At 41.1% G+C, this 26960-nt stretch overlaps 1 protein-coding gene across 5 annotated transcripts in view; it reads left to right on the top strand.

The window, feature by feature from the left end:
• Positions 1-22571, top strand: part of ELOVL6 (ELOVL fatty acid elongase 6) — a 157905-nt gene extending 135334 nt beyond the window's left edge. For 2 of the 5 annotated variants that reach the window (XM_033215002.1, XM_033215001.1), the window contains exons 4-5: positions 9910-10061; positions 17849-20228. In XM_033215002.1, coding sequence (XP_033070893.1) covers positions 9910-10061; positions 17849-18273 — 577 coding nt within the window. In that variant the 3' untranslated portion in view covers positions 18274-20228. Of the gene's footprint in view, positions 1-9909; positions 10062-17848 lie in introns of all 5 variants that reach the window. The other 3 variants (XM_033215003.1, XM_033215004.1, XM_033215000.1) reach the window with 2 other exon arrangements.
• Positions 22572-26960: the final 4389 nt, after the last annotated feature.

The raw sequence follows: 26960 nt of genomic DNA, 5'->3' as shown, positions 1-26960 counted from the left end.
GCACTGAGCTGTAGACAGAAGATTCTGCTACTTAGTAACTGTGAGACCTTGGGCCAGTCCTCTGCCCTCTCTGTGCCTGTTTCTTTGTCTATAAAACAGGGATAATGGTGCTCCATGAGGTGTACTGAGAATCAAATTCCATAATCTAGGGGCTCAATCAAGTTCTGTAAATGTGAAATGCCATGGCAGCATCCAGCGCAATGCTTGCACAGAGCCAAGTACTTGTCAGGCAGCATTGAAACTTGCATTGTTTAGTCTGGGAGTTGGGCTGGAGCAAGCAGTGACTGCTTTTCTCTTTGGCCTTGACAGGGCCAAGGCTATTAGTAGTGCCAAGGAGATGAAGTCTTTGTATCCCCCCGCCAAAAAAAAAAAAATAATAGTAGCTCAAGTAACATAAAATCCTGCTCGTTTTACAAAATAGTGTGGTATCTTCATCAGAATCTCAAAATGTTATAAATTCTATAGCCAGGTGTTCTCTTTCTTTTGGGAAATGCCAATTGACATCCATTATGGTACCAATTGCCCCTATTATTATTATTATTATTATTATTATTATTTGGAGACAGAGTCTTGCTCTGTCGCCCAGGCTGTAGTGCAGTGGCACAATCTTGGCTCTCTGCAACCTCTGCCTGCCCGGTTCCAGCTTCATCCTCCTGAGTAGCTGGGACTACAGGCACTGCCACCACGCCCAGCTAATTTTTGTGTTTTTAGTAGAGACAGGTTTCGCCATATTAGCCAAGCTGGTCTCAAACGCCTGAGCTCAGGCTGCCTGGGCCTTCCAAAGTGTTGGGATTACAGGCGTGAGCCACGGAGCCCAGCCTATTATTTATAATCTCTCCACCCCTCCTCACTCCTCACTCTGCCAGGCGGTTTTTATCAGGTTAGTTTCTAAAACTTGGCCCCCATGTTTCTCTGCTGTGCCAGGTAACTGGAGCAAGTGTGCTCTTTTCCAGTTGCACACTCCAGATGCAAGGGCAGTGCTGAGCAACATGTCAGACCTCTGAAAAGCAAGGGAGTTATTATCTAAAAAAAGTTCAGACCCTTAAAGCTTTCTTTTTTATGTTTAAAAAGCTTAGGTTTACAAGTTAAGGGAATAAATGGGTACTTCTGAAAGTGAATCGAAGCCAACTGATCCTATCAAACATTTAATCAGAACATCTGTTTGCGATTGAAGTTTTCTGACCGCCAGGGGATTGGTGGTGAGTGGAGACAGCAGCCATAGAGTGCACTCTGATCTTATGTTTATCAGGAGATCATATTATTCATGAAGGTAGCTTCTCTGTGCTCCAAGACTTTCCTCACTTACTGCTTCTTCCATGAAGTCTTCAGCACAGATAGGCTTTGCACAGACAGCATTTTCTCAGTCTAGGAGTTCAAGATTGTCATCATATGATACGATTTATCAGTCATTTTTAGATACCATTTTAGATATAGAAAGCTGTGGAAGTTACTTCATGCCTCAAGGCCTAAATGTTATTTCTCCCAAAAGGCCTTATCTCTGTCCTCTGTCTTCCTTATCCTACTCTAAATTAAGTTCAGCTTTTATATCTAGTACTTTTCTTTCTTATCATGTATTTTAGTTTTAATTTATTTATTGTCCTTTTTTTCGTATTGTTGACTGTCTGCTTCCCCACTAGATTAAAAGCTCCAGCTAGCATGTCAGATCTCGGAGGAGATCTCTGTGAAAGGCATTTATGTCTAAGTAACATTCAGACTTTTAAGGTATCATTTTTTTAAATTAAAAAAACCCAAGGATTATTTTACTCCAGATATCAACTTAAAATATGTGAAAGACATAAATATTAGAAATAAAGATTTAAAGTTAGTTTTCTAATAGCTTCTGAAAGAAAGTGATATGTTGATTAATAAAATGAAATTCTGACATAGTAATAATCATATAGATGCATAACCTTTAAAAAAATGTACACAAATTGGATCATACCATAGGTACTCTCCTGCTCCTTATGTTTTTCACTTAATCGAGCATCTTGGTGTTCTTTCATGTCAGCACCTGATGCAAAGATTGCTGGTACATTTCATGGCTGTATTGTGTTCACTGTAATTTATTTACCGATTTTCATGTCAGAGGACATTTCTCGGCACTTCTCCTTTCTGTTACCATGTGAAGAAGGACATGTTTGCTTCTTCTCCCACCATGATTGTAAGATTCCTGAGGCCTCCCCAGCCCTGTGGAATTGTGAGTCAATTAAAACTCTTTCCTTTATAAATTACCCTGTCTCAGGCAGTTTTTTATAGCAGTGTGAGAACAGACTAATGCATGTTCCAAGAGTGGAATTGCTAGGTCAAAATATGTGTATTTTTTTATTATGATAATGTGATGTGTAATTTTTGCCTCATGTTTCTTGATCCACAAGGTGTTGGGGAGATTTTCAAATTTTCTAATGGAGGTATCTGATTTAAGATTTCAAGCAGGCCGGGCGCGGTGGCTCAAGCCTGTAATCCCAGCACTTTGGGAGGCCGACACGGGCGGATCACGAGGTCAGGAGATCGAGACCATCCTGGCTAACACGGTGAAACCCCGTCTCTACTAAAAAATACAAAAAACTAGCCGGGCGAGGAGGCGGGCGCCTGTAGTCCCAGCTACTCGGGAGGCTGAGGCAGGAGAATGGCGTAAACCCGGGAGGCGGAGCTTGCAGTGAGCTGAGAACCGGCCACTGCACTCCAGCCTGGGCGGCAGAGCAAGACTCCGTCTCAGAAAAAAAAAAAAAAAAAAAAAAAAGATTTCAAGCAAGATAAGTGACTCAAACCTAGAAATGATCACAGAGTAATCAAGGGTAAAGTGAAGCTATACACTGAATTGTTAAGTAGCAGAGGAAGAAAATTATCAGAATATTACAACCTATCCCCCCATTTAACTGCTTACACATTTATAAGACAAAAAAATAAAATCTACACTTTGGCTTTTTATATTACTGAAAAATACATTTTTAGCTAAGGTTAACCACTAGACCAAATTAAAGTAGACGTTGTCTATTAAAGATGCCTCTTCTCAGTGAGAACACATGGACACAGGGAGGGGAACATCACACACCAGGGCCTGTCAGGGGGAGGGGGGTAAGGGGAGGGAGAGCATCAGGACAAATACCTAATGCATACAGGGCTTAAAACCTAGATGATGGGTTGATAGGTGCAGCAAACCACCATGGCACGTGTGTATACCTATGTAACAAACCTGCACGTTCTGCACATGTATCACAGAACTTAAAGTAAAATAAAATAAAGATGCCTGTTCTCAAGTGCAGAAAGGGTTTAGAGTTTGAGTGCGTGTTGTTTGTAGAGACATGATAATGACATGCAGATGCCATAATTCTGTATCACAGGCACTGTAATCCTATGTCATCCCCCAAATCTAGAAGCATTACAGTAGATTTGAGATTAATTTGTTTTAACCTGTTCTGGCATCACTGGATATTCTTCCTACTCTAGAAACTGTCAGAGTCTAAGACCAACAGCAGTTCAGATTTTGTTATCAAGAAAATCAGTGACCTCTCCTATGTTAATAAAGAGTTGCTACTGTTGGATCACCTGTTGCTGTGTTTTGACAACTCGTTTCCCGCTCCCACCCCCCTTTGATTGTAGGATAGAATATGATAAAACATTTTCATTGCTTAATACTGGAAAGTAATTGTACCTTTGGTTATTGAGTTAGTAGGGTGGAGATTGGTTGGTGGTTGGCATTTCAGAATAAAAGATCCTTGAGAAACTATGGTTTGATTCCAAAAAAAATCTTAATTTAAGATGAAGATCAATAAGGGAACAATGTAAAATTGTTTTTTTTTTAAATCAACTATTGATGTTCATGTGAAAATAAAGTATTGATGATTTATACCCAAGGCTCTTTTTTTCCCCCAGGGCAGAATTCTGGAATTCTTAACATTACTGAGTTATTCCATTTTGACTTCCAGATGGAAATAAAAGTGGAAGGTTAAAATATGGAGTTATTCAGTCTTTTTGCAAGTAGGTAAATGGTCAGACGTCATGGTCAAAGCCTTAGGAAGTTTTGTTGTTGTTGCTGTTGTTGTTGTTTTGAGAAAGGGTCTCACTCTGTCACCCAGGCTGGAGTGCAGTGGCACAATTATGGCTTATTGCAGGCTCGACATTCTGGACTCAAGCGATCCTTTCACCTCAGCCTCCCGAATAGCTGGGACTACAGGTGTGCACCACTTTGCCCAGCTAATTTTTGCATTCATAGAAATGAGGTTCTACCATATTGCCCAGGCTGGCTTCGAACTCTTGGGCTCAAGCGAGCCTCTATCTTATTTTGTCAGGCTGACGAAGCACCTCAGCCTTCCAAAGTGCTAGGATTACAGCTGTGAGCCATTGTGCCCAGCCCAGCCCAAAGCCTGGTTTTAAAGAAGATTGGCCATATCTTACACATCTTTAAAAAGGACCCCAATACATACACCTATAAAAGACAAAAAAAAAAAAAAAAAAAAACCCTGAAAACAAGAACTTGCTTTCTAAACTTTTATTCTAAAAATTCCAACATCTGTTTATGTAAATATCCAAAGGAAACTCCCAACCTTATACACATACATACTCTTCAGTGCCACTAATTGTTTCTGTTGTTTTTGTTATACATATATGTTTATTTTCATGTTTGTTGTCTCCTGCAATAGGCTGTAGAAACTCCCCCTCCCCAACCTCCTTCATGAGTACTGTAATATCTGACACTTGGTGGGTGCTAAATATGTGTTGATTTAATACATGAAACAGTCTTTCCTCCACCAGTCCTAATGCCAGTTTGTCATCCAAGGGCTGATTAGAGATTAGTGTTATATGTCAACATCACACTAGAAATTCACTAGGAAAGCCTCACAAGCTGGTAGCATTGTGATTGCATCGATTGTGGCCAGGCATCTATTTAAAGTAGATTTTTAAACATTATCAATCTGGGCCAGGTGCAGTAGCTCACGTCTATAATCCCAGCACTTTGGGAGGCTGTGGCAGGAGGGTTGCTTGAGTCCAGGAGTTCAAGACCAGCCTGGGCAAGATGATGAGACCCCCCCCCCCCCATTTTCATTTAAAAAGAAATCTAATATGTGCTTATTTTAAAATAGTTAAATAGACAGGGACAGTGGCTCATGCCTATAATCCTAGCTACTTAGGAAGCTGAGGCAGGAGGATCACTTGAGGTCAGGAGTTCAAGGCTGTAGTGAGCTGTGATTGAGCCACTTCACGCCAACCTGTGCAATAGAACAAGATCTTATTGCTTAAAAAAAAATTAAAAATAAATAGTGCAGAGATGTACACAGTACAAAATAGAAGGTACCCTCCCCCACCCACAAAGTATTACAGTTAATTGTATAATGGATATTTTTGGCCCTTCCTGACATCCCATGGCAAATAGCTAGAGATCAGGAAACAGGCTCCTTGTGGATTAGGAACCCAGTGCAGGAGTTTGAGAAGAAAGCACCTTAGCTAATCAGGATGGTGATCCCCACCTCCTCATCTCCTTGCTACATTGTGTCTGATGTTGCAGAGGGAGCAGAAATATATATTGCTCCCTCCACAGAGCTCTCTGCTATTCCATTGATTCATTTGGCTTTGACAAAAATGATATGTATGGTATATTTCTTTTTATTTCTTTTCTTTTCTTTTTTTGAGACAGAGTTTCACTCTTGTTGCCCAGGATGGAGTGCAATGGCACAATTTCAGCTCACTGCAACCTCCATTTCCCAGGTTCAAGCAATTCTCCTGCCTCAGCCTCCCGAGTAGCTGGAATTACAGGCGTGTGCCACCGTGCCTGGCTAATTTTTGTATTTTTAGTAGAGACGGGGTTTCACCATGTTTGCCAGGCTGGTCTCGAACTCCTGACCTCAGGTGCTCCACCCGCCTCAGCCTCCCAAATTTCTGGGATTACAGACATGAGCCACCGCTCCCAGCCTGTATGGTATATTTCTTTTTTTTTTTTCTTTTTTTTTTTAAAGTATGACCATAGATCTGGGAAAAGGCATGTGACGTAGTAATCATCTGCCTTCATTCAACACAGTGGTCCAGACCCTCAGCCTGTTTGAGGCTCTAGATTTAGAATAATCTTTATCATGTGAAGGAAAGATACATTTCACTTGAAACAGAAGCTTTTCTATACCAACAGCTTCTCCTTCAAGCCTTTCTATGGAAAGTGCTCATTTCACATCCTGTTGTAAACTTGCTAGTTGTCACTTGTGGAAAGTTGGTGCATGGTTACCTTTTGTGGATATGAGAGTCAGGATCAGGAAATGGGAGACTGAGCCCACCAGATGTGGACTGCCCAGGCTGTCCCTCCTTGACCCCGCACTCTGGCCAGCTTCTACTGCTCCAAAAGAGCAACCCCATTGCAGGAGATGTCCCTCCTTGGGGTCGCCACACCAGGAGCAGGCCTCTGGAAACCTGAGAAGTGCTTTGAGAATGATAGCCATCCTTGGCTCCTAGAGACTCACTTGTCCAAGAAAAAAATGTATATAAATAAAAATGCTCATAGCAATAGGAATAATATGAACAATCAATGTGGCAAATTGAATTAGCTGTAAATCAGTTTCCTTAACTTTGAATTAGGGTTAATTAACCTTAATCTCTCTTACCTGACAAAATAAGATCAGCGAGGAAGGTGATTTTCAACATTGAGGGTTAGCCAAAGTAAATCAGCAATAATAATAATACAAGTAGTAATAGAGTAAGAAGAGTAATACAATGAAAACTGTTTCGTTGAGCACCTATACATCAGAGGCTTGATGCTAACTAAATACCTTACTTATATTGCTTTACAAAATTCATAAGATGAATTTGCATGTTAGATATTACTCTCATTTCAGAGGAAAAGATTCTTCAGTAACTTGGCTAATTATAAAACTGTTAGTAGTAAGGGTTTGGGCTGTGATTGGAGCCTATTGTACAAAGGGTTCAATTTGTAACTCTGATCTATTGACAGTGGCATAGAGTCACTGAGAACTTCAATGTGTTGTTCAGGGATGGCCAGAAAGAGTGCTGAGATTGATTAGCAACGTCTGCTGTGAGCCTAAGTAAGGACTCAGGGTAGCAGAACAGAGCAGCATATTTGCCTGCTGCATCACACTGCCTCTCAAGCTAATGTAACTTAGGGAGGAAGGAAAGTCTCTTCACCCTAAAGTGAATTTTGATAAAGTGTTACAGTGTGACACTGTTGTGATAAAAACCACCTGGTTCCAAAGTGTGCAGAGGCTGAAATGTGCCGGGGGGGAGCTAGTGGCTCCCCACAAATAACAATTATCCCATTGGCCAGGCAGCCCCCACAGCACTCCCCAGCAGTAGTAGCACTGTCACATCTCAACAATGCGCCTTTGCCCACAGACACATGGGCCCAATGGCTGGCACTGACGGTTTCCCTGAAAAGTGCTACTGTCCTCTATTCTGAGTCAGCCTTATTGTTCAGAGCTTAGGGAATGAGGCACATGTCCAGATATGGGACAATAATATGTGCTATACACTTGCTGTCAGCAATATTGTAGGTCACCATGATATCAAAACCTTCAGTTCTACAGTGCTCTGAAGTGACCTCCCCATACCCTAGCCCTCAAACTTGTGAATACCGATTTGCCCTTAATTCAAATACCACTTCCTCTGAAGTCTTCCACCCACTAGCCAGAGTTAGCTTAATGATTTTTTTCACTCCATCATCTAAAATCATGCCAATAAATATTTGACCATTGAAAGAATAAATGAACTTGTGTGAATACCTTAGAAATGGAGAATAAATTACAATGATTTTTTGAGACCCAAAAGGATGAAAGGATAGTAACTATTTCAAAGATACATTCTTTGGATCTACTCTGATCATGTGTGCATCACATAGTCTAACAGCAAGTAGAGTAACAGGAAGGGTTTTGGGCTATATCCCAGCACTATGGGAGGCTGAGGTGGGTGGATCACGAGGTTAGAAGTTTGAGACCAGCCTGGCCAACATAGTGAAACCCCATCTCTACTAAAAACACAAAAAAATTAGCTGGGCATGGTGGTGCACACCTGTAGTCCCAGCTACTTGGGAGGCTGAGGCAGGAGAGTCACTTGAACCCGGGAGGCGGAGGTTGCAGTGAGCCGAGATCATGCCAGTGCCCTCCAGCCTGGGCAACAGAGCAAGATTCTGCCAAAAAAAAAAAAAAAAAAAAGTAGCCATCATCTGGTGAGGGAAAGACAGTACACAAAAAAAAATTCAGATAAGGCAGAAAAATATCCATTACTTGATGCTACTAATGAAATCAACCCTTCATCCCCAAATTAGGACAGATAATGAACTGTAAAGACTTAGGTCATTCCACTGGGAGGAGACATTTCCTTGAGATAAGAAAGTAAAATGAAGCCAGTTTTGTTATGAACAGGGGAGAAATGCAAATGTCCTGAGGCAGAAAACTGAAAGTGTCTGAAAGTGCTGGAGTGATTGGCTCACAGCAAGCAAGAAGAGAATGGCAGGAGGTGAGAGTGGAGAATGGGGAGAGAGAGGCAGTGCAGAGAGGCCTTGTTGGTTCTGATAAAGGAGTTGAGGTTTTTATTCTAAGTGCAGAGAAAAACCACTAAAGGATTAAACAAGATCTATATCTGTAAAATGACAGTAATCCTCTGCAGGACAATTTCATACACTGGAAAGAGTAACACCGTTTGATGGAGTCTTCATACCTTTGGAGAAGCTACTTACAAAGACTCAACTTAATAGGCAATTGCCAGGAATTAAACTTCATTATTTTGATTCTGTACAAAGTTGACCTTTAGTTCTAGTTGGCAGATGCATGCTTTCTGGACAGGTTAGCCTAGTGGAATGATTTATTCTAAAGCAACTCTAAATAAGATATTTTAAATAAAAAACAGTGCCTCTGAGGAGAAAAGAAGTCTCCATTTCCCAATTCAACAGTTGTTCGTTCATTCATTGATCTCTCAATGGACTTCTAGAGTAAGACGCTGCCCTTTGCGGCAGAAAAGGCTAAGCAGGTCCATCTTCCCCACATGGTCCTCCAGCTCTCCTTTCAGCCCGGGCGTGGTTCACACACTCTGGGATATAAACTTACGGGGCTCACTTCGTAACAGCGCTGCTTGTCCCCATTGCCAAGTGCTTTCCCACAGCAGGTTGTGTTTCTTGAGCCTAATGTGTTCCAGAACTTCCTGTTTCCTTACCAGTTCCTTGATTTAAAAAATTTATTTTTTCTTCACTTTTTCAACAATCTGTATTGAGCACCTGTGCCTATGTGGAGATAAACACATCACAGAGCATTGAAGAGCAGTGTTGGGGCGGTATTAGCACATGGTGCTAGGGAGCTCAGGGGGTGAGCACTTGTCTCTGCCTGAATGGGCTTCCTGGAGGAGGTGACAGAGCTAAGCTTTGAAGGAGTCTCATTCTGACTCTCTGAGAAAGATGGATCAGAGAGTAGAAAGCAATTTGGAGACTGCTGGAGAAATCCAAGGAGAGTCCAAAAAGCCTAGGCTGGTAAGGCAAGTCCAGAAGTAGAGGAAAAGTTTGCTTAAAGAGAAACAGGTTTTCAGGAAGTAGAGCCAGTGGAACTTGGAGAATGACCTGGCACAGGGCAAAAGTGAGGTAATTCCAAGAGTTTGCAGCCACACCCATCTGCTCTCCGAGGAATAGTTTCCAAGCTGAAACTCAAAGGTCACCAGCGTTCTTCATGAGATCCTGCCCTGAATCTATTACCCTTTCTCATGACCTCTTTTTGGAACATTGATGAAGAGGAAGTGGTATCATGTATGGTTTCAGAATAAAGTGCTTGAGTCATTGTATTTGCTCATTTTTAGATGCTTTCAAGGAAATACAAAGATTACGATTCTTATGCCTATTTACTGCCAGTGGCAAACCAGTCTTCTAAATATGGTTAATGTGAGAAGTGAAACTATTTTCCTAAATGCTGTTTCTTTTCTCTTTTCATTATGAAGTATATTCGGTGCTCTTCGAACTGGTGCTTATATGGTGTACGTTTTGATGACCAAAGGCCTGAAGCAGTCAGTTTGTGACCAGAGTTTTTACAATGGACCTGTCAGCAAATTCTGGGCTTATGCATTTGTGCTAAGCAAAGCACCCGAACTAGGTGAGTATCTTCTTCCATTTCCTCTCCCTCTCTTTGTAGCAACATATCCACAATATTTATTTAGTGAGCAAAGGAACAATTTGAAGGTCCTATTTTGTTGGTTTCAGGAAAGTTACAGTGAATGAATTTGAGTTCTTGACTGACTTCTGCTTTCTATTGTTCACTCCCTCTTTCCTTTTAAATAATTTTACATTGTGCATATTAACAGCAGATAGTTTATACCAAACATGCTGATTTTTGAGCTCTACTAAAAATATACCTCCAGGGACTTATAAAATGTACACAGCCCCCTTTAAAAGGCCCACTGAGCTGAGCTAATATTAAAATATGGGGGAAAAAAGAGCAACACAGCTATTTCCAAGTCCCGTATCTGAGCATACTTTCATCTGTAGAGTTAGGATTCAGATTAGGAATTAAGCTTTTCATTTGGGGACCCTCATGTTCTCATTAACAAATGCTAAGGGTTGGGCTCTGGTGGTGTTTGATTTTAATCATCAAGACTGGCCTTAGGGAAGGGGAATGTAATTTACCTTTTAGAAATTAATAGAAAATACAGGCTGTATTTGTAGATTTCTATATTTTTTCCCTCAACTCTTTAATGGTCTTGAATGTAAGTGTGGCACAGGTTAGCAGAAATAGTAAAGTCAAGAAGCTGATGTGGGCACAGTTTTCCAGGAAAATGTCTTTACTTACACAGAAAGAGATCTAGTGGTGACAATAAGCTCTGAGTACATCCATGAGTAATACTAGCAAACTGGTACAGATTGTACAGGTACAAACTGGTAAGGCAAACCTGGTCACCCTCTGGGGTTCTGGGGGTTTTTTTACCTGCAAGTAAGAATTATACATATTTAGTTCAAAAGATACCAACTGCGATTTTTGCCATGGTTTTCAATGGCAAAACCGCAATTACTTTTGCACCAACCTAATATGTATTGTCCCCTCACCTGTTTCTCCTAAAGAGGGAGATCGAGGTTATACTTTCCTTACAAACCACCTGCAATATAAGCTATGAGCAGTCTCTGTAAGGTGCTCCTTGTTCATGCCCCATGTCTATTCAGATAGAATGGGAAGAGTCTGATGTGTGCAGGCCCGCAACCCAGCCGCCTTCCACTGGAAGCCAGAAACCTGCTGTTTACAAGTAGATGACAGTTGGTTTGAGCTACTGTCATCCCAGGTCAAAAACAAGGGAAGAACAACAGAAGAAAATTTTTCCTGAAAACCTTTTCTAAGAGGGGCAGAGGTACAAAGATACCAAAATAACTAGTTAACTACCGCATGCATGTGCGCGCCTGCACGCCTCCCCGACACACATACGCCTATACACACGGAGCCTATGAAAATGGTCTCAAGCTAAAATGCATTAGTGTGGATTCATTTAGTCATTCATTCAATGCATTTATGTTAAGCACCGGCTGAAATAGAATGGCAACTTTATCTAAAAGGAATTTTACAATACAGATTTTATGAACCAGGCCCCAGGAGGTATTGGTACCACTAGGTATGAAGTCATAGGCTAAAGAAGTGGTTTTCACCCTGGATTTACAGACAATGCCTGAAAAATCTGAAGAGGTATTTCGGGGAATTTTAAAATTATATGAGAATATTTTAATTTGCTTTGATTCATAGAGTTTCTGAATCAGAGCACTTGTTCTCAAACTGGGGTTGATCTGAGAGTATGAGCATGTATTCTTTACTCTTAGGGTTTTGTGACTCTTTTTTCTCCCCCCGAGACAGAGTGTCACTCTGTTGCCTGGGCTGGAGTGCAGTGGTGCTATCTCAGCTCACTGCAACCTTCACGTCCCGGGTTCAAACGATTCTCCTGCCCAGCCTCCCGAGTAGCTGAGATTATAGGTGTGTGCCACAGCACCTGGCTAATTTTTGTATTTTTAGTAGAGACAGGGTTTTCACCATGTTGGCCAGTCTGGATTCGAACTCCTGACCTCAGGTAATCAGCCCTCCTCAGCCTCTAAAGTGCTGGGATTACAGGCATGAGCTACTGTGCCCGGCTGTGGCTTTTTTTCTTTAAAATAAATTTACACATTATTAAAGTTTGAATTATTTTAGTTGAGAAATACATCCCTCTGACTTTTATGCTATTTAGTAACCTTATTAATCCCCTATCTTTTTTGACAAAGGCCCGACTACAGCTACAGAAATGTAGTAAATGCATGAAACATGTGATTTCCCCTGAACACTTCAACAATTTCTACCTTTTACTACCTCCCCCCAAATTTTTTCTTTTAATAAGAAATGGTATGATATGTCTGACCTTTAAGCCTCAGATCGCAAAGAAGCAGCCTCAGTGTTTTCTTCTAGAAATGCCTTTTCCCTGCAAGGAATACTCGTCTGTGTTGTGTTCTGAGTTATATGCAGCTGTATTTGAGGTGCTTGAGAACAAACGTAGTCCTTTCTACCTTCTGGAGGAATAATTTATTGAAATGCCACCTCAAGCTATCTATAGTGATGAATTTCCTTTAAAGACATAATCAGACCTATGCTCTCTGTCCTCCTGACTTTTAGGATACCTAGAGAAGACCTATTAGTGTAGCAACCAGAGGTATTCATGTTTTCATCCTCTATCTTGGTTGTGTTGATGCTGATGATCTTAATATCACCTGTCTTAATTTAATCCAGGCCCAAATGTCCACTCCCCTCAGCCTCATGGCAGACATTGTAATTGAACACAGTTTTCCCTCTTGAGCCCCAAAGGAGCCATAGTCCAGTCTCCTATTTGCAGTCAACAGGAGTGGTGTGCTGCCAGCATGATAATCCCTTTCCCTGGAAAGGACTCATTCATCACAATAACTTGAAGTAGTCCTTTGTGGATTATCCAATAATTGATCCCTCTGTAGTTAAAATATGAGATTGAAGTGTTGGGAAAAATAATATTCTAATCTTGACGTAGTTCTTTAATGAGGTTAATTAATAACACAAATTCTTCATACAGTTTCAAATCCTTTTTAGAGATAATTTTCATGCCCTGAATACTTTTTTTTTTTTTTTTACATTTTAAAATATGGGATATTGTTCTTCAAATACTTTGGAGCTCCTCTGACAATGACCATTCAGAGGTTAACTGCTGACCCCAAGCAGGTCCAGTAAGAGAAGCAGACCTAGGTCTTTACGTAGTCAACATGTTTGCCTGGATGACTTTTTTTCCCATGTATTTTGGAGGTTAAATTTCTTTGCAGTTTGTGTAGTTGGGAAATCTTGCCTCCACTATTATTGTCTCCACTATTGAGAGATTTACCCATTTGGATTATTTAGAACTTTTCTTATTTTTAGGTCCCAAATTTTACCTTTCAATATTCTAAGACTCTGGACTCTCTTATGAGCACCAAAAGGAAAAGATCTTGTGAGGAAAAAAACAGTTCTTCCATGTACAATACTGAAACTGTATCCCCCCAGCTCCCACAAACTCAAACTCTTGTTTTAAATTGCAGTAAAATATACATACTGTTCAGATTGTTGAGCAACCATCACTCCATCAACTTCCAGAACTTTTGCATCTTCCCCAACTGAAATGCTTCTCATTCCACACTAACTCTCCCTTCACTAAACTCTTAATAAATAGCAAGAAGAACTTTCTGTTTCAGCAGAAAACCGTGTGCTCATTTCAGTGAATTATGGGATTTCAGGCCACTAGAACAAGTGAGAGGAAGAGAGCTACTAACCTGCTTTGTGTGCCAAATCTTTGAGCACCTACTATTTGGATTATATTAAAACCTGCTGAGATTTTGTTTTGTTAGAACTTGGAAATATCTGCTGTGAGCCCAGGTCCTTGCTCAGTTGAGCATGTCATTGTTTTTGAAGCTCTGACTCAGCAGCACTCTAGCTAGCTCTGGGAAGAGGGACTCAGCTGTGTGTCACAAACCACACACACAGAGTAGCCTCTCTGTGTCTCTTGGTGGCCAAGAACACCCTGGGGATTTCCAAATGCTTGTTGCTTTTCCTACAGCTGCAAAGGTGTAGTTAAGAAGGGACACTTGGGTATAAGGAACACCATGCCCTGCCTGAAAGCTGACTCTTCCATGATAATAGTTGGACCAAAGGTTAGAGAAATCACGATAAAGAAAACATGAGCCAGGAGGTAGCTAAAATGACATGACTGAAACGTCGAAGAGTCTAAAGTCCCATTGCTTGTACTTGGCCAGCATCCTTCCCGTTATGCCAACAGGACATTTGAACAAGAAAGACTGATTGACCAACTCAAATGCACAGTTCCTCTGATAGTTAACATTTCTGGGTCACTCTGTAGCTTCTGGAAAGCCTGAAATTACCTTCACTTGGCATGACTCTGGCGCATGACAAATTAAATGTGACATTATGTGGTTTCCCCAGAGGAAAAATAATTTGTACCTACTAGAGTGGCATGACTGATGCATCTCAGCTGCCATATCCAAAACCGTGCGTGGACTTGGTTAGCTCTTCTGGAGCCCCACCAGTTTCCCCCTGCTTGAGGGAAACTACTACTGTTTGGGTCAGCAGTCTTGGGGATAGTAACCCTGATAGAGCATTGAATGGTACTACTGATCAGCTCCAGAGCCATTGCTGCGAGACGCTCAGTTTCATTCCTGCACCCACTATCCTGCATATGTGTTCTGGAAAAAACTCCTAAGCAAATTTAAGTTAATTTTGTCATTGAAATTTTGGGACATGTTTTCTCCCCTCCTACCCTCCACTCCACTCCACTCCCTAAAGTAACTAGAAACACCCAGTGTGTCTCAGATAAACCTGAGATATACCCTCACCTCCAGACAGGAGAAACACAAAGCCATTCTTAACTCCAGAATTGTACCTTCCACTTTCCATCCCACACTGGCCCGTTCTAATATGGTTTTTCTTAATCATTCTTTAGACAATAAAATTTTAATATAAAAGTGATGATAGAGTTAAACTAAAGAATTAGGATGAAATGCATATCACTTTATGACAAATTTATTATAATATGTTTGGAATTGTGTGGGGATTTATATTTTAGTTAATGCTAACAGACTCATAAAAGCATCTATTCAATTATAAATGACTCAATTTGTTTTAAATATACAGTTTCTTAGACATCTACCTTCTTTATGAACAAAGGTAGCTGGAATTGCTTGTGTCTACGTTATTGTCGACAGAGGGATTGGAGGCACAGGGTAGTAATTATACAGCAACAGTGGATCTCGGACAGGCACACAAAAATAGCATAGTTTAACACTGAGAAGTAGACCCCGGGTCTCCTGACACCAGTTTTATCCCTTAAGTATGAGTGTTACCATCAGCATCCATCATTGTTAGCCTGCCTGACATTTATAGACACCATAAAAATCAGGCATCTTGCAAGAGAGAAGATGACTTCAACAAAAATTTGATAGTAAGTTCAGAAATATGACAACTGACAACTTTCCTATTTATTTATTTTTTGAGATGGAGTCTTACCCTGTCACCCAGGCTAGAGTACAATGGCGTGATCTTGGCTCACTGCAACCTCTGCCTCCCGGGTTCAAGTGATTCTCCTGCCTCAGACTCCTGAGTAGCTGGGATTACAGGTGGCTGCCACTATGCTCAGCTAATTTTCTATTTTATTTTATTTATTTTTTATTTATTTATTTATTTTTTGAGATGGAGTCTCACGTCTTACTCTCTCGCCCAGGCTGGAGTGCAGTGGCGCAGTCTCGGCTCACTGCAAGCTCCGCCTCCCGGGTTCATGCCATTCTCCTGCCTCAGCCTCCAGAGTAGCTGGGACTAACAGGTGCCCGCCACCACACCTGGCTACTTTTTTTTTCTTTTTTCTTTTTTCTTTTTTTTGCTTCACAGTAGATACAGGGTTTCACCATGTTAGCCAGGACAGTCTCAATCTCCTGACGTCGTGATCTGCCCACCTCGGGCTCCCAAAGTGCTGGTATTACAGGTGTGAACCACCATGCCAACCTAATTTTTATATTTTTAGTAGAGATGGGGTTTCACCATGTTGGCCAGGCTGGTCTCGAACTCCTGACCTCAAGTGATCATCCCCCCACCCCCGGCCTCGGCCTCCCAAAGTGCTGGGATGACAGGCGTGAGCCACAGCACCCAGCCAGCTTTCTTTTTCTATTGTAAACAAATAAGAAATAATACTGTTTAACAGTTTAGTAGGAAAATAAACTAATAGCTCTCCTAATGAATGGAACGGGGCACCATCTGTATCCTTCCAGCCACTGTCATTAGAACCTTAGAAGTCTTTCCCCATAGCCCAGCATGCTTTGACCTTGCCTGGTGCAAGCGTTTTAGGCCATCTGTGAAGTACATGAGGGATAAGGCAGGAATAAGTACTAGCTTTTTTTGCGCTTAATTAAATTTCAGAAGAAGAAGAAGATCCAGGGCCAGGCACAGTGGCTCACACCTATAGTCCCAGCACTTTAGGAGGCCGAGGCCAGCAGATAGCTTGAGCTCAGGAGTTCAAGACCTCATCTCTACTAAAAAAGTTTTTTTTAATCAGCTGGGCTTGGTGGCACGTGCCTGCAGTCCTAGCTACTCCTGAAGCTGCAGTGGGAGGATCATTTGAGCCCAGGAGATCTTCAGTGAGCTGTGATGGCATGTAGGTGACAGGGCGAGACCCTATCTCAAAAACAAATAAAAAATTAAAAGAATCTTCTAACTCTTGTTTTTACACAAAAAGAAGCCAGGTTTGAGTTCACCAAACGTCATGAAGGATGTCAATTTTTCCCATGTCTCATAACCACAGAGATAGGAAGGAGAAAGACGCATTCACCTGCATTAGCCTGTTTCTGTCCCACATCCTAGTGTATCTTCCCTTATTCTCTTACTCAATAATGTAATTGGGTGTATTTTTCACTGGGCTTGCTCTTCGTCCAATTTTACATAAATGTTCTACAGTCTATTTTCAGAGCCCTGAGACTTTTCAGTGAAGCATTGCAGATACATAGCATCTACCCACCTCAGCATAATTCTAGCTTTCATAATATAAATTCCCTGCCTCAGAAGCGATGGTCTTTTCCTTCAAAGGGATATTGTTAGACAAAATTTTGATAGATCCTGGAAAGCTTTTCAGTTAATTCTATAAAATGAAAACTGTTATTTTCAATTTCTCCTCACTTGATTCACTGGTATAAAATATTCCTATTACCCTTGTCAGTGAATGTGTATAGAAGAGGACTTTTGTCCCCCTTTTTCTGTCTTTTGTTTAGATTTTCTCACTGCCATTTGGCAAGGTTTCGTAATTTACAGGGAGCTCACAAAGATATAAGTTTGAGGGGTACCTTTTGTCATGTACCAAAGAAAAATTATGGTTTTACTACTTTAGAGAGGCCTTAGAACATTTTGCTGGGCACCTGAGTTCCAGTCTGTTTCTTTTGATTGATAAATGATCTAAGACAAGTCACCAGTCCCCTCCAGGTGATACTTCCTAAGATGTATAGTTGAGTTGGGAGTTGGCAACATAGTTGTTAATGTCCCTTCCAGATCAATGATGGATAAGATTTTGTGTGAAATACCTTGAAAGAAACATTTGCTGCTTGCCTACGGGGTGTGAAGAGGGCCATGCTCATTATTCTACTTAATCCTCAGGCAATTCCATGCTACTCTTTTAAATTATCACCATTTGTATGGAGGAGGAAACTAGAAATAGTGAGGACAAGTAACTTGTCCAGGGTCACAGAGCTAGTAAGTACCAGTCCTGGGTTCTAATCCTGTCCATGTAACCCTCCAGTCCTAGCTCAGGATGTCTACCCTCTTACAAAACTGTAAGTCATCGTTATTGGTGGTCAAAGATCTCACGTACCTTCTTCCCCTTTGTCTTTCAGGAGATACAATATTCATTATTCTGAGGAAGCAGAAGCTGATCTTCCTGCACTGGTATCACCACATCACTGTGCTCCTGTACTCTTGGTACTCCTACAAAGACATGGTTGCCGGGGGAGGTTGGTTCATGACTATGAACTATGGCGTGCACGCCGTGATGTACTCTTACTATGCCTTGCGGGCGGCAGGTTTCCGAGTCTCCCGGAAGTTTGCCATGTTCATCACCTTGTCCCAGATCACTCAGATGCTGATGGGCTGTGTGGTTAACTACCTGGTCTTCTACTGGATGCAGCATGACCAGTGTCACTCTCACTTTCAGAACATCTTCTGGTCCTCACTCATGTACCTCAGCTACCTTGTGCTCTTCTGCCATTTCTTCTTTGAGGCCTACATCGGCAAAATGAGGAAAACAACGAAAGCTGAATAGTGTTGGAACTGAGGAGGAAGCCATAGCTCAGGGTCATCAAGAAAAATAATAGACAAAAGAAAATGGCACAAGGAATCACACGTGGTGCAGCTAAAACAAAACAAAACGTGAGCAAACACAAAACCCAAGGCAGCTTAGGGATAATTAGGTTGATTTAACCCAGTAAGTTTATGATCCTTTTAGGGTGAGGACTCACTGAGTGCACCTCCATCTCCAAGCACTGCTGCTGGAAGACCCCATTCCCTCTTTATCTGTCAACTCTAGGACAAGGGAGAACAAAAGCAAGCCAGAGGCAGAGGAGACTAATCAAAGGCAAACAAAGGTTATTAATACATAGGGAAAAAATGTATTTACTAAGTGTCACATTTCTCTAAGATGAAAGATTTTTACTCTAGAAACTGTGCGAGCACACACACACACAATCCTTTCTAACTTTATGGACACTAAACTGGAGCCAATAGAAAAGATAAAAATGAAAGAGACACAGGGTGTACGTCTAGAACAATAATGCTTTTGTAGAAACTAAAGCCTTTTTAAGAAATGTCAGCTGCTGTAGCCCCCATGAGAAAAGATGTCTTAATCATCCTTATGAAAACAGATGTAAACAACTATATTTCAACTAACTTCATCTTCACTGCATAGCCTCAGGCTAGTGAGTTTGCCAAAACCAAAGGGGGCAAATACTTCCCCAAGGTTCTTCCTGGGAGGATGGAAACAGTGCAGCCCAGGTCCCATGGGGGCAGCTCCATCCCAGAGCATTTCTGAGAGTTGAACTGTCATTTTCACTTTTAAATGAGATATGAAGCATTATCCTTTTGTTCAGTTGCCCCGGGCTTTTGAACAGAAGAGTAAATACAGAATCGAAAAGATAAACACTTGACCAAACAATGTGAAAACAGGTTGTGTAGTATTCGTAAAAAGGCCCGGCCCAGGACCACAGTGAGCCAGAAAAGGGAGAAAGGCAGTGGGAAAAGAGGTGAGTCGAAGATCAGTTCGAGAGACAGACGGTGTGTATGCCCCTCCCTGTTTGACTTCACACACACTCATAACTTTCCAAATGAAACATAGTACAGCGTATATTTTCGATATTTTTGTGAATTCCAAAAGGAAATCACAGGGCTGTTCCTGATATTGGGGGGACACTGTGTTTCTGCATCATCTGCATTTGCTCCCCAAGCAATGTAGAGGTGTGTAAAGTGCCCTCTGCTGGCTGAGTGGCAATACTACAACAAACTTCAAGGCAAGTTTGGCTGAAAACAGTTGACAACAAAGGGCCCCCTATACACTTATCCCTCAAATTTTAAGTGATATGAAACACTTGTCATATATCTTTGGCCAAATCAGAAGATATTCACCCTGCTTCAAGTCAGCTTCAGAAATGTTTTAGAAGGGACTTTTGCTCTGGAACTCAAAATCAATTTATTAAGAGCCATATTCTTTAAAAAAAAAAAAAAAAACTGGATAATATTATCTGTAATACTTCAGTCCTTTACAAGCCAAATACATGTGTCAATGTTCCTAGTATTTCAAGGAAGCAATTATGTAAAGTGGTTCAATGTGACATAATAGTGTTATAATTGGTTAAGTAGCTTAATGATTAGGCAAACTAGATGAAAAGATTAGGGGCTTCTACACTGCATAGATTCCACGCACATAGCCACACATACACACACATGTGGGGTACACTGAACTTCAAAGCCCAAATGAATAGAAACACATTTTCTGGCTAGAAGAAAAAAAAAAAAAACACAAAACTGTTGTTTCTCTTTCTTGCTTTGAGAGTGTACAGTAAAAGGGATTTTTTCAAATTATTTTTATATTATTTTAGCTTTAATTGTGCTGTCGTTCATGAAACAGCTGCTCTGCTTTTCTGTCAGAGATGGCAAGGGCTTTTTCGGCATCTCATTTATGTGTGGAATTTAAAAAGAATAAAGTTTTATTCCATTCTGTGTGAATGGTTTGAGCAGTGAACAAAAACAAAGAATCCATGCAAACCAAGTCATGACTGGAAGAAATGGGTAGGGGAAGGCAGCACAGGGGAGGAAAGCTGTTACATCTGTGTTAAATGATTGTGAGCGGTCTATCATGTCTTGAAGTTGGTTCATAGATGAGATACAATTGATGGAGGAATGTATTATAAATTGTGCAAAATCTGACATGAGCTGAAAAGACAGGTCCTGTTATAAGAACTAATAGATGCTTAGGATGCAAATGTTATTTTGAGCTTCGCAAATACATGATACCGTGCAATAAGCCTTTTTTCCTTATAACAGAAAATGAGAATAATTAAAATGAGGAGAAGGCCACATAACAATTGACTTGAGTTTAATTGAAAGACCCATTGGAGGCTCATCTGGTTGATTTAATTATTTAATTCAGTGATTTATTACAGATCTCTTAATGCAGCTTAGAATACGGAAGTGAGCATAAACCTTAAAAAGACTCTAAATGATGCTTCCAAAGCACTTTCATCTTGGTATTAGGTTCATGTTTGTCTTTACTTGTAAAATAACTTGGAATTTTTGTTTACAGGGTGAATGTCTTAATAGTTTTAAAATTAGCTAAATATATCTAAAGGCATTTCCAATGTTTATCATGGGAGGAAAAAAGCCACATTTAAAAAAAAAAAAAAACGAAATGTTGGTAGTATAGGTTCAATGCACTGTTTTTAACATCTCAGTTTAGCTGCTTTAATCATATCAAGATATGAGGCTGGATCACTGGCCCATGACAAATCTGAAACCTACCAGAGAATTGACTGCCACATAGATAATCCTGCTGTCAGTTAACATTCCAGAAAAACTTGGGCAGGCAGGTTTTTATAGCTGCCCCACTATGCTGCAATAGATTATCTTTCTATTGAAGATTTTCCACTGCATCCCAATCCTACTATGGTGAAAACATTGTTCTTGGACTTAAAAAATCCTTTATTTCACACACACACAATTTCATACACTAGGTCTGAGCATCAACCCAAGCCCATGAGTTTGCAATGAAGTTCTAGTGAGAAGTGCTCTATTCATAAAGCAGGGCGTTTATGTGGCCTTCTAGTGTTGCTTATGGGAAAAGAGTAACTACCATATTACATCTAACGGAAGGCCAAAGTACCAGATTAAAACCACGATTGAGGTTGTTCTTCAAAGTCACTTACTCCCATCCTTCTAATTTGGCTCCACTACAAAAGTAAAGGGAGAAGAGGTAATGCTGTACATGTACATTGCTAGAGGGAAAAGAAAGGCTTGATTACATCCCCTCGCTTCTCCACCTCTCTGCTTACATAAAGAAACTGATTAGAAAAGAGACTAATGTATCTGAACTGAGTTAGAAACTTCATATGAGTGGGTTTTGTAGAATTGATGGGAAAGACAGTGGGAACCTAGGAGAACAGAAAGAGACTCACAGAATGTCTTCTTTTCTTTCTTTCTTTCTTTTGTTTTTGAGACAGAGTTTTGCTCTTGTTGCCCAGGCTGGAGTGCAGTGGCACGATCTTGACTCACTGCAACCTCCGCCTCCCGGGTTCCAGCAATTCTTCTGACCCAGCCTCCCAAGTAGCTGAGGTTACAGGTACCCACCACCACACCCAGCTAATTTTTGTATTTTTAGTAGAGACAGTGTTTCACCATGTTGGCCAGGCTGGTCTCAAACTCCTGACCTCAAGTGATCCACCCGCCTTGGTCTCCCAAAGTGCTGAGATTATAGGCATGAGCCACCGTGCCTGGCCCAGAATGTCTTTTTTAATCAGATGTAGCATCTTCATAAGGTAAAGCCTGTCACATCAGAGTAACAAAGCTCCTGGAGTAGAGTGATGCTAGAATAGAATGTTTCAGAAGTCTGGCCATAGTCCCAGATTCTGAATTACCTGGGAGAGACAAGATGCTCAGGTTACTATTTTTTCTTTATTCTGAGAGTACAGCCTCTACTCAGAGACCATGTGTGTGTCACACAACTGAAGCAGCTAGGGTATATTCTGAGGGCTTTTTTTTTGGTGTGTGTGGGGCGGGGGTGGGGGGTTTGCTTAATGATTCTTTAACAGAGTAACTGGATTGGCCAAGGTCTGATTCAAGAGGCTATGAGGAGAAGGGAGAACAAATAGACTCTGCCTCTCAGAGTTCAGAGCTTTAAGTTGTATAAGCATGGTCCATGTCCACCTCTTGTAGACACTTATTTCCTTAAAAGTTTCCATTGTGAAAAATAATGTCATGTCAAAGTTTTATGAGCACCCAGAACGTCCCAGTAATCAAATGTAATGTCTTTCTCTAGTCTCTGTTTTCGGTAATAAATACCTTGCTCTCAATTTAGGACGATTGTAAGGCCTATGTTCGTGCTGTGAGTCATTGTCTCCCACAGCTTTTAAAACGTCATTCTGTCTCTTTTCTATACAACACCTGATTCTTTGTGCCTCAGACTCATTGCCATCAGGAAGAGACTCTGCCAAGATCCACCACCACAGTTGGCCAGTGGTGTATACACATTAAAGTGAGAGCTGATGAAATCACAATGCCCTATTTTGTTCCGACAATCAGTATGAAGGGGTAGGTCCCAGTGTGCCAATGAGCCAACAGCCTCTGTATGCTGGTATCCAAGACTTATACAAAACAAGTGTCAGTGCAGTCACGGCATTTTCTTGAATGCTGCTGTGGCAGACTCCAGTTATAAACATCTGGGAGCCATATGGCACAACTCATGGCTGAAGAGGCCAGTAGAGTGCACCTGCACAGAGCATTGAAGAACATACACAAACCTGTTGAATCATCAAGTTATTTTCCTCATCCTCAGAGACTTTGACAATTCAGGGCTCACAGACGGCAGGGGAGAATTCTCAGGCTTCCCTTCCTCCTGAATGACACTTTTTAAAGGAAGTGATGTGGAAGTTGTTCTAGAAGTTAGATGGACAGTGGGAGCACATTCGTGAGTGGGGCTTGGGAGATCTCAAAAATGGCACTTTGATTTTAGGCTGGGCAGGCAAAAGTCTCACGGTAAGATATATTTCACTGGACGTCCAAACCCACAACTGCATCGTAATAACCTCTTCTGAAGTAACTGGTTAAATTAAGAACTGGTCCCATAAGTCGGGGTCAAGCCACATTTATAACCCATTCGGGCCGAATGTGAAGGGTTCTGACTCACGTTGGTATTTAAATGCTGTTACTTTCCCAATGCTTAGTAGCACTTGAGACTTCATTTCAATCGACAAAAACCAAGAAGGTCACAGAAGTAGCCTAATAGTCCTCCCTGGTCATATTCGTTTCAAACAGGTCTGCCTGTCTGGGCATATTGAGGCAGGAGGTTGCTTGCTGCTATCTTGAAAACCACTGGAAGATTCAGCTTCTTGGGGACCTCAGAGCCTATGTTCGTATGGAAGCCCACCCATATTAAGTCTCACAGAGCAAATCACAGCACTGTTGAAGTTGTTAATTTCAAGTGCTTATTTCACGACATTAAAAAAATATTTTTTCCTGGTGTATTAAAATTAAAAATAAAATCATAACTTTTGATTTAAAATCAAACTGTGTTTCTGTTTTCTCTCTTACTCTGGGCAATTTAAATGGGACATCTAGGACACTGAGAGTTCCTCAAATATTCAGAAATGCCATTTCTATCCTTTACACCCATAGGCTCGGGGCACAGAGATGAGTCACTAAAACTCCTCACTTTCTAGCATCCAAAGATGCTGTAGCCCTCAACTACTACTGACTAAATGTCCATAAGATGTCCAGCCCTTCAGTAATGCCTTTCATTCATTGATAGAGCATTTTACAATTCACATGCTTTCTACCTCTGTTGGTTCACCAGAGCAGTGTTTTTTGTTGTTGTTTTTTGTTGTTGTTGTTGTTTTGAGATGGAGTCTGGCTCTGTCCCCCAGGCTGGAGTGCAATGGCAAGATCTCAGCTCACTGTAACCTCTGCCTCCCAGGTTCAAGCGATTCTTCTGCCTCAGCCTTCTGAGTAGCTGGGATTACAGGGACACACAACCATGCCTGGCTAATTTTTGTATTTTTAGTAAAGACAGGGTTTCACCATGTTGGTCAGGCTGGTCTCAAACTCCTGACCTTGTGATCCGCCTGCCTCGGCCTCCCAAAGTGCTGGATTACAGGCGTGAGCCACCGTGCCCAGCCACCAGAGCAGCCTTAATGGGGCAGACAGCCTAAATTGAATCTCTATTTTTATAGATGAGGAAAATGTGCTTGTTAGATCCAGTGTTACAGAAGTGGAAGGAATGAGATTTGGACATCATCTTAGCTGGATTTTGCTGCAGCCATTCAATCTTTTGAAAAGAATGAGAGTATAAATGAATAAAATGCTAATACTTGGTACTGACCTTTGCCATGTCGTTGGACAGAGCGTCTCAGAGTGAAATATATGCTAGGGAAAATAATGGGTACAGCACCTCCTTCTTAGTTAATGATGCAGTAAGTTACTCACACGCCTGCCAGCTACTAGCAGGAGTAATCCAATTCATCCACTCCCCGATCCCTACATAATCTAGCATTCAAATTCTAGTGTTCTGGAAAGTTCTATTGCATATTTGATAGGTGAACTAGTTTGTCATTCTTCATGACTTTTTGGCGCATAGTTACAATGTGTACAAAAGCAATGTCCCTATGGCGTTTATATTTAAAACCCAAGAAACCGTTATTTGTGCAGGTTTCTCATGGCCAAATTATTGCCTCTTTTCACATCTCAGAGTTGTTAAAATGGAACTTTGCAATCTATTTAATGTATTTTCTTAACTTAGGGTCAAATGGGGAAAAAACCCATCCTGCACACAAAGTGTTTTTATTAATTTCAAAAAGGGATGGGGAGGAGGAGGAAAATCAGACTTCAGGGAGCGTTCCTGTTTTGTTACCAAAGTCCCAGAAACCTAACACAGATGACAGTACCATCATGTAGCTTCTGTTACATGTCTCAAAATTAATTTCTTTAATTCAGAAATGAATAAAACAAGCATTAAAACATACAAGCAGATCACTGTCTAGCCAACAAAAATGCTGTACTTACGGAACTCCAAGACCAAGATATAATAGAGCATGTTCCTACAAAAGAACAAAAATGGGCTCACAATACTAATATTTTGGAATATTTTGGAATGTAACCACTCCTGGCTGTTTTTTTTTTTTTTTTTTAAGAATAAATGAATGTAGGTGGGTGTTCTAAATCAATGGGCAAGACAAATACAGTTAAAATAACTGAAACAGCTCCCCACTGGTTGGTCTGTAGCTGATTAATCTCCAGCCTTGGTAGGTCTGGAACACCGTCTCGGTTATTACCACACACTGCTCCCTGAGACCAAACTGGGAGACCCAGCTGAGTGCAGGGACTTCCACAGTGTGTGTGTGGAGGAGGACAGGCTACATTGTGTCCCCCCAGCCTCACAAAACTAGATACACACACGTCCAGAATTACACATGTGCCCTCTGACTGTAGCAAAGGACTCCAGGCAAGACCAGAAGCTCTAGGTCAGGAAAGATTGGACGCTACTGAACTAAAAGAGACTGTTACCTAATTATCCTATTTTATCCCTTTTATATTTTTTATATCCATTTTGCTTGTTTATTATTTCTTTTTTGAGACCAGGTCTCACTCTGTTGCCTAGACTGGATTGCAGTGGCGCGATCACGTTTCCCTGCAACCTCAGCCTCTCGAGTAGCTGGGACCACAGGCACACACCACTATGCCTAGCTAATTTTTGTTATTTGTAGAGACCGGTCTCCTTATATTGCCTAGGCTGGTCTCAAACTCTTAGGCTCAAGCTATCCTCCCACCCTGGCCTCCCAAAGTGTTGGGATTACAGGCATCAGCCACCACGCCTAACCTATGTCCATTTTATGTTTAACTGCTTTTCATTGTTTTCATCTGTATAATAGTTGAAGGAAGGAACCTTTGGGATTTTGCCTTATTATGTATCACCGAGTATGTATTTATTTGGGGAAAATCATACACACACACTATGACAGCACCATGGCAGCCTAAGGGTTAAACACATACCACAGAGCGCTCCTGACATGCCACCGTCTCACCACTGGATTCTGTCATCTTTGGTATTTTCAGCCCCCCTTCCCTGGGTGAAAACCCTGTGCTACACTCTGGGGTTTCACACACAGCTTCCTTTTCTATTGACTACACTAATTCCTTTCATACTAGAGGGAAAACCTATCCCCCTGGGTATTTCTCTGCTATGTTTTATTTGTGAAAACTCCAGTGAGTATTTGCTAAGGCTGTTAAGATCTCTCTACGAAGAAAAGAAAAACAGGGTTCACTATTCCTGCATCCTCTACTGCTCATAGTTATATATGAGTTACTATAAAACACCAGAGCTTTTTTGCAAAACAAGCCCTTTTTCTGAATTAGAAGTAGTTCTAATTTCAACTTAGTTTTAGAATAATGAAATCGATAGAACATAAATAAACCTACTGAGCTTTCCAATAGACTTAGGCCGCTATACCAACTCATTTGTTCATTTACATCTAACCTAAGTTTCCCTAGGACCCCTCAGTTTACAGAGACAACTTAATTTTTTCTTTCTTTCTTTTTTTTTTTTTTTTTTTTTTGTGCTGGTTTGTAGCTCCCACTGATGCAGGACCTCTGACTTCCTGCCAAGTTCCTTGCATCTAATTCTGGAAATTGCCAGATTAAGTCTCGCAGCCTCTACCCGGCATTTCTTTTACGTGGTCACCCACACCCCACCTC

The sequence above is a fragment of the Trachypithecus francoisi genome, unplaced genomic scaffold (genome assembly GCF_009764315.1).
Source record: "Trachypithecus francoisi isolate TF-2019V2 unplaced genomic scaffold, Tfra_2.0 Lachesis_group1, whole genome shotgun sequence".
Taxonomy (NCBI): Eukaryota; Metazoa; Chordata; class Mammalia; order Primates; family Cercopithecidae; genus Trachypithecus; species Trachypithecus francoisi.
Note: the sequence above shows the minus strand (reverse complement) of the source record. Positions and strands in the feature narration are given on the sequence as shown.